At 40.0% G+C, this 13,827-nt stretch overlaps 1 protein-coding gene across 1 annotated transcript; it reads left to right on the forward strand.

Annotated features, from left to right (window-relative positions):
- Positions 1 to 9,828: 9,828 nt before the first annotated feature.
- Positions 9,829 to 13,126, forward strand: hoxc13a (homeobox C13a). The gene is made up of 2 exons (XM_041057384.1): positions 9,829 to 10,492; positions 12,870 to 13,126. The coding sequence occupies exons 1-2, from the start codon at positions 9,829 to 9,831 to the stop codon at positions 13,124 to 13,126; spliced, it is 921 nt and encodes a 306-aa protein (XP_040913318.1).
- Positions 13,127 to 13,827: the final 701 nt, after the last annotated feature.

The following is a 13,827-nucleotide window of genomic DNA, read 5'->3' on the forward strand; positions in this document are numbered from 1 at the left end:
AGTACAAACTCCAGCATATAACTCCGCTATAATTCCACTTTGGTTGTCCAGTCTAATTTAACTCAGGCTCCTTTGCCTTCCACTTTCAGAAAACTAAAGTGGCCTGAAGGAAATTCTAAGTGAGACATGTGGAGGATCGAACAAATGGACAAACAGATCTTCGCTTTCGACCTATTAAAAGACTTTTTGAGCCAAAAGCTTCTCATGCTTCAGGACAACCAGCCAAGTTTATCTCCTGTTAAATAGTGAAATGCCCCAATACGCACAAGAGAAAGATCTGGTTTATACCTGTTAGAGGAAGTCGGTTATACTCTGAGGAGCGACTCATGCGACTTTAAGTCTACATACAAGTAATAGTCACTCTTTGTACGCATTTAAATGATCATTATTGTTTATAAGTTTTTAGCTTTATCAGGTCTGTGGAGACTTTCCAATCGAAATTTCAAAATTTCCATTTGCGTTTAATTTGTTTTCATTTTCTGATTTTCTCGCCAACACTTAAGTAAATATTAATCATACGTTCTTACGCGTAAATTCACATGAACGCATTTATGTGAATGAAAAATAAAGCGTGAAAACATCAGTGTGTTGATCCGAGGACAGCCCTTAGCAAGTGTTTATACTTGCATGAATGTAAAATATTACAGTCTAATTACTTCATTTTACCTCAAGCATGTGAAGTGCAGGCTGAAAGGTATGAGCCAGCAGTTAAATAGCGACATGCATGTCTGATTGAAGGTAAAAACGCACCGAGAGACCGAATCTGTAGGAAAATAGTTATGTGTTCTGATCATCCAAAATCGTATAAGCTTAGTATCGAACACACACAGAAAACTTTTTTTTTTTTTTTTAAATCAAGGTCACCTTCACAAAGAGATGGAAAACAGGCTTTGACTGATGTTTCTAATCAATTTGTTCTTTGGAAAGTCGAAATTAAACTGGAAGGAAGGGATTCACATTTCAGTGGTTTCGCCATCAGATTTTATCATTAGAATGAAAAAGTCACATTTCCGCATAAATTTATATTTTTAATGCCTCCTCTGAATATCCTACTTTGTTGGCTCATCCAAGGTGGCGGCAAAAATCCCCCAACCACATGTTTCTGCTAGATTATGATTCAGTTCTCACAAAATACATGGATGAGGCATGTCCGCCTCGTCCCAACATGGCTGCTTTTAGAAATAGTCAAATGATTTTTGTGATGGACCATGCCTGTAGTAGTAGCGTGGTTTAGTGGTTAAGGTGCTACTCTCTGCAGCAGACTGTGTCCTGGAGGCATCCGACTTGAGTTCTTCATAAACACTTTGTATCAAATACAAAACTAAACTCAAAAACAATTAGATTCCTTTTTTACTTTTACCTTGACATAACTCAGAGTATGGCTTCCTGTGCACCATTTCACTTTAAGATTTCCTCCATCACAACGAGTTAACCAACAACAAGCAGGTGCAGACATCATTTTCCAGTCCGCGGCTCTTCCAAACCAGCAGCCCATGTTGACTTTAGCCTCTTCATACAGTCACTGTTGGCCTGCTGCACACTGGACGAGGAAGTTGTTGTCCGCTTCCTGTAAATTTCCCGGATTTTTTATTTGGTGTCTTAAAGCAAAGTGGGCTTCACAGAGTGGGCTGTATAAATAAACGGTTTACCTACGACAAACCTAGTTTACTTAATGTTTAACATTCTGTAGAGCAGAAATATAGTCTACCTGCTGAACTGTTAATTGTAGTGTAAAGAATGTAATGCACATTGCAGTTCACTGCATAAGTTTTGCGATAACGCACGTGTGGAAATGCTTACATTCTCCACAGGAAGTATTATAAATTGTAAATAACAACAAGGTACATTTAGGAATTAATAGCTAATGCAAGCGGGATACGTTTATAGAAACGTATCTACGATTGTAGATACGTTTATAAGACGATTTGAGGAACGAAATATAAAATGTGTTGTTATAGTTTATATAATAATAAAGAATTGTTTTGGATAGAGTTGGAGCTGCAGTGCTTGAAGTCACACAGTTCATATTTCCGTACTATCACCCTTCAGGAAACTGATTAAAAATGATTTCATCCCCCCCCCCCTTTTTTAAATACCCGCACCATCGTGTACGTCCAGAAACACTTTAATTGACGCAACTGGCTTAAGATTTTCTCAGCAGAGCATGTCGTGGCGTGTTAAGCTCACAGGCATCCATCGCTTGTGTCGTCGGAACTCTGTCAGCATTTTGACACATTTTCTACATATGAAAGTTTTGAAGGCTGCATGGTGTTGAATAGCATCGGTCCAAGTGCGGTGGAAATATATTGGGCTATAACGCGAGCCTCGAGATTTAGGAAGATAACCTTGAAGTAGATTATTTTTGATACAGGTTGCCGTTTTCAGGGGATTCCGCTTCCTGTGAGGTAACCTTCCAAAAATCACAACAGTGTCTAAACTTTCCGGTGTGATCAAATTACTTCTGATCATATAGTTTCATATATTAAAATATACATGTTAAACATTTGAGCACTTTCTATTTTCAAACCTGTTTTTTATGGTTAAAAAAATAAATCCTGATCAGTTATAGTTCTCAGTTATAAAATCTCTCTCTCATAGAAGCTTAAAACATTTTAAAATGCACCTGTACACATTCTTGCTCCCTTTAGGTTAGCCTGTATGTGGTCTGAAATATGCCCAGGAAGGTTAAAGCGCTTTACTCTTTGAGGGAAGAAGTGAGATGATTAATGATGAACGTGTGTGTCTTTTGTTTTGCTGTCTGGACGGATGGAGCGACCGCCTCTCTTAACTTGAACTTGGACTTCCGACGAGACGCGTCAAACTGTGGATTTATTTAGTCTGCTTTCTCACTGCTTTACCCTCCGGACTGAAGCAGGAAAATTCAGATTTCACTCCAGCGATTTGTCCAATTTTAAGCACAGACAAACAGAAGTTTTGAGCTTATTTTAAAAAGAGCCAGTTTGTTGATTAAATGACATTAAGATCTGAGACTGGACGGCGTTTGGCCCACAGTATTGACAAGACATCACTTGCTAGTGTTGGTATCCTACTCCTCGTAAATATATATTTTTTACACTATACTTTCTGTCAAAAACATTCAATTAAAAACATTTGGTCTTTAGTAAACAGGCTTATTGGGTGACCGTGCGTAACAGAGGCTTATCATCTTAAGGCGCCGCGCAATTTGAAGCTTTGTCCATATTCGCATACAAAAATATACTTTATTATCTAAAGTTGTAGACTATTACTGTGTAGAAATTATAATTATCAGCGTGTGAACTCACCAAGTGTTTATATCTATTTATGGATCCATGCTTATTTAGGTAGCCTGTTTTCTAAATAGTTAGACTTTCTGCAAATGTTTGAGGCTCCTCGCCTTTTACACCGACGTTGGTTTCCTTACTAATGTAATTACAGTCCACGGCTTTTTCTCCAAACTGGAAACTACCACTTTATGTTGCACAAATGACGCTAAAAGATATCTTACTCTCAAATTTGACACAACCTTGCAGTCAGCATCGAGTAATGAAACACTAACGTTTTGATAACAATATGACAAGTACACTAATGTATTTAGTAAATCCACTCTGGCCTGGCTGGAGCGGTGGTTTGCCAGCCGGCCGTGTGTCCTTTGGGCGCGGCTCCGCCTGGCCTGCTTTATTTTGCGGTTAACCCACAACCATCCTCCTCGAGTCTACCTGCTCTGGGTGAGGTTAAACGAGTCAAATCCGAGGTAAATTAGGCCTAAAGCGTAGTGTAGGTAGTCTTCTTGGGTGCATCGCTTTTCCTCAGCCTAATAACACACAAGCGCTGTATTACCCTATATTATCAGAGATAAATAGAAAGACGGACAAACCTCTCGGTGATTATCTCGGTTAATAACACCATCCACTGACTTCCAGAGAAGCCTTAATCTCTCATTTTAAAGCCTCTACTTTCATACATGTGCTGCACTGCCCATCTGTCAACGGAAGAATTTAGAGGAGTCTGCTTGACATATAGAAGAAGGTGTTGGTGGGTAAATTGAGTCTAAATTGAGTCCCCCCCACCCCCCTCCTCTCCCCGCACCTCTGCACGGCCTAAACTCGAAACTTCTTGTGTTTCGAGTTTAGTGACATATTCACTGTATGTCGTTTCACGAATGCTGAAGCTAATTTTGGTTTTGCTTAGCAGGCACAACAGCAGCTTACAGTGTTGTAGTAGATCTATTGCTCGAAAACTTGAAGGTTACTGCTCCGTAGGTTAGGAGTCACAAATGCAAGTACGCTAGCGTTGGGCCTTTCCCCCCCATTTTTTTAAAAAAATGTGCTTACGCATATGCAGCAAGATCTTATGAGAACTGCGGCACAGGGATTTGTGAGTCTTGTTGCGAGGTGAAGTAGGAAACAAAAAGCTCATAGTGATCTATTTACGCAAGTCCACGGTTGTGTTTAAATGTCTCTCTCAACGCATCGCATTGCCAGTTCATTATGTGTATCATGCACCAACACTGCGCTGCCCTAGTTATGTATTTTAAACCACGGTTTAGAGTCTCCTTGACAAAAAAAATCACATGCCTTCCAGCGCCCTGACTGTTGGCATAGAAGTGCAGTGGTCTTGGCTTTTACGATTATGAACATTTTTGATCGTAAATTAAATCCAGCCAGAACGGGAAAACACCAGATTGAGATGCCGTTTTAGTTTTGTAGGAATGTTTTCATGACAGTGGACTGCTCTGCTCTCCTGCCTGGAGAACAACGGCCCACTTTAATTTGCACACACACATACACATACACACACACACACACACACAGGTCAAGGGATATGCACCGTGGCTACATAAAGCAATATAAATTACTAAAAGGAAGCGAAAATTCACTATTTTGCAGAGTATAGTGTTGCATCAACACAAGCCTGAATGCAAAATACGCGTTGACGCGCCAGAGCAGGAGCTAGTGACTCACAACTTGCGAATGAACATCAGTCTTGACTTACTATGAGATTTATGCAGAAATGTCAGATAGTTAATGGGTCCAAAGTTTATTCCCCTGAGTTTGACATGTTCATTTACTAAAATTCCTCGAATCCTCCTTTTCAAACTGCACCAGGATTACTGGCCTTTATACTGCTGCAGTCCGCAAATCCGTTTGCTTATTTTGGCTGGCATAGGCCACTGTCCAGTGAAAGTACCAGTTGTTTTACTTTGATTATAGAAATGGTATGATCTCAAAGCTAAGCCCGGAGCTGGCTGGAAACTCGTAAACATAAACGCAACCTGATTTCAGCATGGCGCAGACTCTACCTGCGAGCTGTCAACACATTCTTGGATCGCTACATCGCCTCTTCAAAGACATTATACCCAGAGAGGTGCATCACTCTCGAGAACCGGTGAGATAATGTTTTCAGAAGTAATGGCAGTTGTTTTGGATGGAATTTTATGATATTAAAACCTATTGATACACACCGGAAAGAAACACGGATATTTCTGTCTCTTTGATGGAGGGGTTGCCACTGCAAACAATGTGGCCAATAGCTTGTCCCTAAAAATCAAGGCAACCAAAACTGATAGATGTGATAATTTCACTTGTTTCTATTGGTCTTTTTGGCCGTCGTGGCATTATTTATTTGATTTTATATTGAATTAGGTGGAATTATAGAGAAGTCTAGTACAGAATTGTAGTACTGCACGATCAAAACAGCAAATGCGACACATGCACAGAAGGGACACATTGTGCTTGCATAAGTCCATTGGCTCAGTCATGTGCATATGCAGTCAGTTCCTGAGTGCGGAAGCCGCAGGTAGGCAGCATTTGTATGGAGGGGACTGATGCTTTCCCCTCCCCCACAGACCTCTGCATCAGACGGGCTCTCTCTCCGTCTGACATGGGCCTGTCTGGAAGGACATGATGTCTGGTTGTCAAGATATTTACAGCAACACATCATGGCTGGTTGTCAAGACACTGATAGTTGTTTCTATTAACAGTTCCTGAAATAAGTGAAACCGCAGTGGAGAAGAAATGTTTCACTCATCCTGGCAGACCGTTTTACGCTTTTTAAGGAAAATATTTTTTAAATGAAAATGGAGGAATATTTGTTTTAAAAAAAAAAAAAAGTCTTTGCAGTTAAGTTCGACCGGAAATTGTATGCAGACTTCAAATAGCCGACCACCACCTTGAAGTCTAAAACACTTCCTATGCACGAAAACTGACACAGCAGCACTTTTTTTTTTTTCAACTTTTTTTATATATTAATGTAAAAACTCGTATTCTGGCAAGACATGTCCTGTTTTGTTTCAGTGGCGCCCATTGTCACAGCTTTAGCATTTTATCTCTCAGTATTGGAATTGAATTTGGTTTTGGAATTGGGTTAAATAGTATTGACAGACATCCGACTATTATTGATCTTAAGTTTTGTCTTTCGCCCATGGCGACTTATTGCTGGTCGAGTTGCAGGAATAGTAACACAATCTATAGTGGCTAAATAAAAAAAAAATTAAAGCCAGCTTATTCATTTCATTTCACTTTGCTTTGTAACCTAATTAAAGATGTACAAATTTACATACACAAGCAATAGTCAACATAACCAATAGCATCTTCGCCGCACAAAATAAACCTTTAGTGTTGGTTATGGGTGAGAAAATAAATTATGTATATTGGTGGTTAATTTCCGTCTTTATAAATATCACATTGATAGGTTGTTTGGATGGTAGCATTAAATATAAAACCGCTGTGCACTGTGAAACTTGAATATGTGTAAACTTCAAAACAGCTAATTTCATTCTTTAATAATCCACCTGTGTCTACAGCCAGCCCACCGTCAGTGAAGGATAATAACAACTAAAGTTAACTATTAAAGTTTGATATCTTTTAGAAAGTCATTGTGAGTTATTTTTTGTTGCAGGGCGTGGTACCGACGCTGGCATGCTTGTGGTTTAAGAGTAGAAAGCTAATGTCTCAGGGCACTGCACAGTTTTGCTGGGGTGGAAATGCGCCAGACGCTTTAACATTTAATATTAAGCTAATTATGTATTTATGTCACTAAAACGGTATAATAATTGTCTTAAGTTCTTGCAAAAGTTAAAAAAAAAGAGTAAATCATATATTTCTGAATCATGTATTTGTCACTTTATTTAAGATTTTACTTTATTATGCTACTTTTCTTTTTCCTGAAACATTAATTGTGAGAATATTAAGCAGTCCATATTTCATGCCTCAGTTTTGGAGAAAACCACAGATAGGCCCAACATGTGATTTATGGCTTCTGCAATATAAAGTGCAACTAAATTAAATTATAGCATATTTTTCTAAATTTAACAACTTCAGCTATTATCTCTGAGACTTTGCTGCCCATTTCACCAACGCTGCATCATCCGTGTGTCTCTCAGGGCGAAACTATTACCATGTCCTACATACATTTGGAGATAATATGGAATATAGGCGGGTTAAAAACAAAATGCACCGAACTAATAATGGCATACCACAGATAAAAATATCATAAATCCCGAAAGAAAAAAAAAAATAAAAATAAATAAATAATAAAGACCCAGTCTTCTGAGGTCTGAGCCTTCATGGAAACCATGTTAGTTTGGAATGAGCCTTTTTCCTGCGGCGCAAAAGCTGTCAAATTCCTTATCCTTTAAATAAAACAGAAGGCATTATTTGGAGTTCTCTCCCTCTCTTCACACACAGCAAATATTTTAGAGTAAGGGTCTCTAAATAACAGCTAGTTTGCATGCATACTCTAGTGTGAAGTTCATTCTTGTCTGTCTAGACTCTGATTACGACCCTGTTTGTCTGCGTTTTTTTACCTTGACCTTGGACTTCCGTGCAGCTGCCGTTTGGATGAGCCCTTCGTAGCTGTAATTTCCTTGAGACAAAAGAACTATAGTCTCTGTCTGAGGAAGGACATGGGTCTAGGTACCTTAGTACACAAATGCACAACGGTGGCCCGATTATTCCCAAGGCAGCTCAGCAGTGCAAAAAAAAAAAAAAAAAGATTAAACTAGGAACCCTTCGTAGGGCAGCTTGGAGCCTGCTTTCTGGGTGACTCATGGTGTAGGCATCACAAAAAGCCTATTCGTGGGCCTGTCCCATCTGTAATATCTCAGACTAAAAAAAAATACAGGCAACTTTTAAATATTAACCCAGAAGTAATTTCTTTAAAGGAAATGCTTCAGAGGAGAGGAACAGGGGGATTTCCGCAACTATTGTGATTATAGGGGCTGGTGACGAGATGAACTTAAAAGACATTTTGAAAAGAGCTTTAACCAGTGTCCAGTCCCTCAAATCTGAAGGAGGACGTGAGTAAAATAATGGAGCAAGAGTTCCTGGGGTGAAAAAAAAAAATTGGTCCGCATTTCTGCCATTGGTGTCTGATTAAATAAGGTCTGCATCCTACACACAGTCCATCTGAAAGCGACCCCTTGTTCTTATTTTCGCCTGGAAGCGTCAGCATCCATTTGTATGGTATGAATGAATAGGCTAGTGAAACAGAAACATCACATGAAGTCGTTTAATGGTCGTTTCAATTGTCACGTTATCGCTCAAAAAGCTTTTTTGGGGCCTAAACGACAATATTACGACGGAGTATATCTCTGCCCAAACATATTGCGGAAATAGATGTATAGAAATTAAAGGAGGCTATAATTCAACGGAGGTGATTGCTGTAATCATATCTTCAAATTAAAGATAGATTGTGCGCTTTAGTGTAATTTGCAGTGACGGGATCTTACCTGGGATGGCTTTCACCTCGTCCTGTGGCTCTGGCTGCAGAGGTAAAACACTCATTCAGCACATTCAACTTTGCTGTTACTAAAACTCCTGCTTCTGCATCTCACACACACGTAACACACACACAGACACACTCCATGTAAATACCAATTTGTTATTATTAATATTTACCTGACTCATGAAACACAAATGAATTAAAAAGGTATAATCTGCTGGATATTTAGGCTCCACGTTATCAACCCCTGACAGGCCACATAATCAGTGAACGTGATCATTATGTGCTGCTGAAAAGTAATACCCCACAACCAGGTTTGATCACAGAATCTCAGCTCAGCATGTTAATAGGTGACTCAGTGCAAGTTATATAGGGGTTTAAAGGAAATGCGTCCTTCAGAAAAAGGAGTCTTGATAAGATTGGGCGGTTTACAGACGCGTATTTGCTTCGAGAGCTCTGCATTTTCTCAATACTTTGTTACACATAACATGACAGACATTAAATTGAATACAGAGCAGGGATTTAAGATTATATCGCTCTTTTGTTTATTGTTACTTCTAATAATCAGACTAAATCTCAAGCCGGAACATATCGCTTCCACCAAACAGTAAACCAAGTCAGAGACAAAGTTTGCGCTCCAACGCCTCAGGAAGCAAACTGAAAGATAACTGTAAAAGATTTTTTATCAGAAATATAGTTTTCCTTTTTTTTTTTTTTTAATTTTATTTTCCATGTAACAACTGTGGCATGTATCACCAGCGATTATATTCTCTGGCAGTCCTCGGAGTCGGCCAAATTTCACAGGTTGTTTTCGTTTGCCTCAATCTTGAAAGTATCCAAACTCCCCTTTAAGGGTGCGGGTCTAGGTGATTTAAGCCAATGATATGACTCGGTATTCTGCAGGAAAAAACTGTGACATGTGAGGCAGTGGGTCTTTAAAGGGCTGCTCTGCCCCTACTCACAAGCCCAATCTCATAGGACTTGTTAGCGTATCACGTGCCAGATTCTTAATGAAGTGGACACACGAGGGCCTCGTGTGCGCATGCGCCTGGTGTAAAATGTAGTTGGAAATGAGGTGTCCGTCTTGGAGTAGTCGACTTTTAAAAAGCATCGGCAGCCCCTGATATGACGACTTCGCTGGTTCTGCATCCACGCTGGGCGGACACCTTGATGTACGTTTATGAAAAAAGCCCGAATGAAAACAACCAGAATAAAAGCCAAACAATGGAGGGACTGAGCGGTAATTGCCCTGCGACCCACTGCAGGGACCTGATGTCGCACCCCGCGCTGGGACGACATTCTGGCACCATAGCGACCCACCAGGGCTCCGTCTACTCGGATATTTCCTCTCCAGACACCGGCCGACAGTGTCCCGCTCCCCAAACTTCATCCAGCGCATCTTTGAGCTACGGTTATCCCTTTGGAAACCCGTATTACGGCTGTAGATTATCTCATTCGCACAACGTGAACTTGCAGCAGAAGCCTTGCTCGTACCATCCCGCAGAAAAATATGCCGAGCCCAGCACAGCGCTGCCCACGGAAGAACTGTCTACCAGGGCGAAAGAGTTTGCGTTCTACCCAAGTTTCGCCAGCTCATATCAGGCTGTTCCGGGATATCTCGACGTGTCGGTGGTGCCCAGTATCAGTGCCCATCCTGAGCCGCGACACGACGCCTTGATCCCCATGGAGGGCTACCAGCACTGGGCTCTCTCCAATGGCTGGGATGGGCAGGTGTACTGCTCCAAAGAGCAAACACAGTCAACTCATCTCTGGAAATCACCATTCCCAGGTAAGGAAAACAATTCACTTTGATTTTTCACAATGTCTCTAACAGACTGGAATGGTAGAATGTTAGTACAGCTGCTTGCAGGCGTTTGATACCTGTGCCATCACATTAGGAAAGCTATTTAAATGTAGTCAGATCATTTTAACTGTGCTCAGATGTTATAGCTTAGTTTATGATTTTTTGTTGCGTTAAAGTGCCAATATCAAGTTACCAAGAAGTCCAGGGAAAACACTATATGTGCTGAATAAACATACAGCTGTCAATCCTTATGTCAATGATCAAAATGTCCTTTATGGACTCTGGGATTCTAGGCAATCACACTGTTCAGTTTAACATTAAACAAACGGCCATGCATTTTCTTAGAAGTGTGCGTAAAAATGACAGATCAGAATTGTGAGTTCAGGCAGCTGCATGGCCTTTTAACGGTTAGTAAAAGTTCAAGAAACGTAGCGTATGCTTTCGACAGTTCTTTGCATTTTTTTTTTTTCGCTTTGAAGTCATATGATTAGTTTCAGTCACGTAGAAAAGAGAGAGGGACACCAGCGCAAACCTTTGCCCTCTGTATGACAATATAGTGACTAAGCTTAGCCTACTGTGTTTGGATTGTGCCAATAAATCTCAGCGACCTGCGATGTGTCCACAGTCTTTTGCATAGATCAGGATTCATTTCTCCAACATTTGCATTTCATACAGACCTCGGCATTACGTTACACAATTGGTACACAAACACTCATCAGTTCACTGTATAACTCTGGCCCGTCTTTTGCTTTACTTACTATCATACAACAAGCATGATATCTGATAATGGACACAGGGGCCCGACCAGTATGCAGTTTACAGAGTGTTTACTAGACTGCTTCTTTTACCACGAGGGTTTATTATCTATGTGAAATTTGAAAGTATTTTAATTTCAGATGTAGATGTTCTCAGACCCCCACTCATCTTCCCACACGACATTTGCCCCCCTTTATATTGGAAATACACAAGAGCAAGCCACGCAAGCACGGGCACGCAGTCAAAGGCGCGCGCACACACATGCGCAGGAAAAAAAAAAAAAAAAAACTCCATGTCCTCTGTCTCACTTCACAGACACACATGCACACAGAACTATTTTGCTTTAAAAACAACTACAAAAACAATGAACGCCATTCAGTTATCCCTCATTTGTTTATAACAGAATATGTAAATATGTAATGTACAAGCACAATAAGGATATGCATAAGATAAAGTCTGAATAGCCATTGGCCTAAATTAAGATGCCATAATCTTAAATACACATGAATGAACTGTGGAGAAATATTCTCAACCCCTGACTGTAAAATTACACGGGGGTAAAAAGCTTCATGTCTCACAGCTTGCCACTATTTCTCAAGGTATTGCCATACTTGTCCTGTCATGTTTTCTCATTGGCTGCCTTGGACTCAGCTTCAGTCTTGGAATGGTGTAATCTCAGAACTTTGCTTACCTGAACAAATAGGCTTAGGTATCCACTGCCAAAACGTTATGTGGCTTTTCTAAAGATTTAGAAAGAGCACAGTGGGAAAAAAAGTGAAAAACTTTAGGGAAAATCAGGAAAAATGTTAAAAAATTGTAAAATTTTCCTTAAAGGACGTGTAACACCTGTAATTTACGATTATTGAAAGCTCACAGTTTTCAATTGTTTCTCATTTCTTTTTTTAACCGGGGCAGTCAAAAAAAAAACTCCTCAGTATTCAATATTGGAGCTTATTGTAGTTTATTCTTACTTCTACCCCGCAGTTTAATTAAACAGATCTACCAGAGATTTATCTAAGACTCCATTAACAAGGTTACAAGGTTTGTTGTAAAGATTAGCAGATAGGCAGCCAGCAGATTAAGTATTGACAAGCAGGATAAGGGGGAAAAAAAAGATCACTGGCCACTGGAAACAATGCACAGCTGTAGTTAGTGGCTGTAATTTGATAGTGATTGTTCAGTTCCAGAAACAAGCGGTGGCCTGTCACCGTGTAGTGATATTCTAGATTAATGCACTCGCTTACGTGTCTTCAGAATTACGGTACTATATGTCAGGTGCAGTACACCTGAGATCCTGACTGCAACAACATTTCTGTTGTATGCCCCTCCATACCCCACCCCCACCCCTACACACACACACACACACACACACACACGGAGAGAGGGAGAGAGAGGGAAAATGTGAGGATTCGACATTAAGAATTTAATTATTTAAAAGCCACTTTAAAAAAAATTTCTGTCAGGTAAAGTCATATTTAATTCTAAACGTTTTCCAGTTTGCTTCAGTTGTAGACTGGTCTTGTCAGCTGATTTTGTGAAGAGAAATATTGCGGTGTTTTTGCGCATAGTCTCATATTTTCGTATTAATTTTCTTCCTTTCTTACAGATGTTGTGCCACTACAGCCGGAGGTCAGCAGTTACCGTCGTGGGCGTAAAAAGCGGGTCCCTTACACCAAGATCCAGCTCAAGGAGCTGGAGAAAGAATATGCAGCCAGCAAATTCATCACCAAAGACAAGAGAAGGCGCATCTCGGCCGCCACCAACCTCTCAGAGCGCCAAGTCACCATTTGGTTCCAAAACCGGCGAGTCAAGGAGAAGAAATTTGTCAGTAAATCCAAGAACAATCATATGCACACCACTTGATAAGATCAGCGACCTCCTTCAAACTGCAACTCATACCTTCCAAAAACATCACGCCACATATTTACCTCTTGCATCAAAAACCGTGGCTGAAGAACATTTTGGCTGTTTTTTTCCTTTTCTTTTTTCTTTTTTTTTTTTTATTTAAGTTCCATCATCTCCATCGACCATGCCACCACGCCCCCCTTTTTTCAAGTTAGAGATGATGCTCTAAAAACTGTGAAAATATTGAAAATTCACTTCACATTTGTTTTATATGAATGTACATATATAAATATATAATATTTAAAACGATATCTGTATTTCAAAGACAAGTATTGCGTGTTTTTCTTTTTCTTTCTTTCTTCTCTTTTTTCAAGCCAAAACTCAAATGGACTAATGACATTTCTAAGACTTGCAACTGGCAGATCAAAACAGAGGAGACGGCTCGTTTTGGTGTCATTTTTTTAGAAAGATAATCGCCACATGGACAAGAATTGTTGTGGCGTAATGACACATTGAACTTGAGACTTAAACAGCTCCAACACAAAGCTCACAGAGAGGACTTTCGGGAGAAAGAATGATTAAAAAAAAAAATCCATCTGAATTTCAAAAGCTGTGTTCCTCTGTGGGGGATATGTTCTCTTAAGCCTGGGGTAAAACAAAAGGCTGCTATCTTGTTAACCTGTATAGTGCAATGCCTTTATTATTTAATTCATATTATC

The sequence above is a fragment of the Toxotes jaculatrix genome, chromosome 2 (genome assembly GCF_017976425.1).
Source record: "Toxotes jaculatrix isolate fToxJac2 chromosome 2, fToxJac2.pri, whole genome shotgun sequence".
NCBI lineage: Eukaryota > Metazoa > Chordata > Actinopteri > Toxotidae > Toxotes > Toxotes jaculatrix.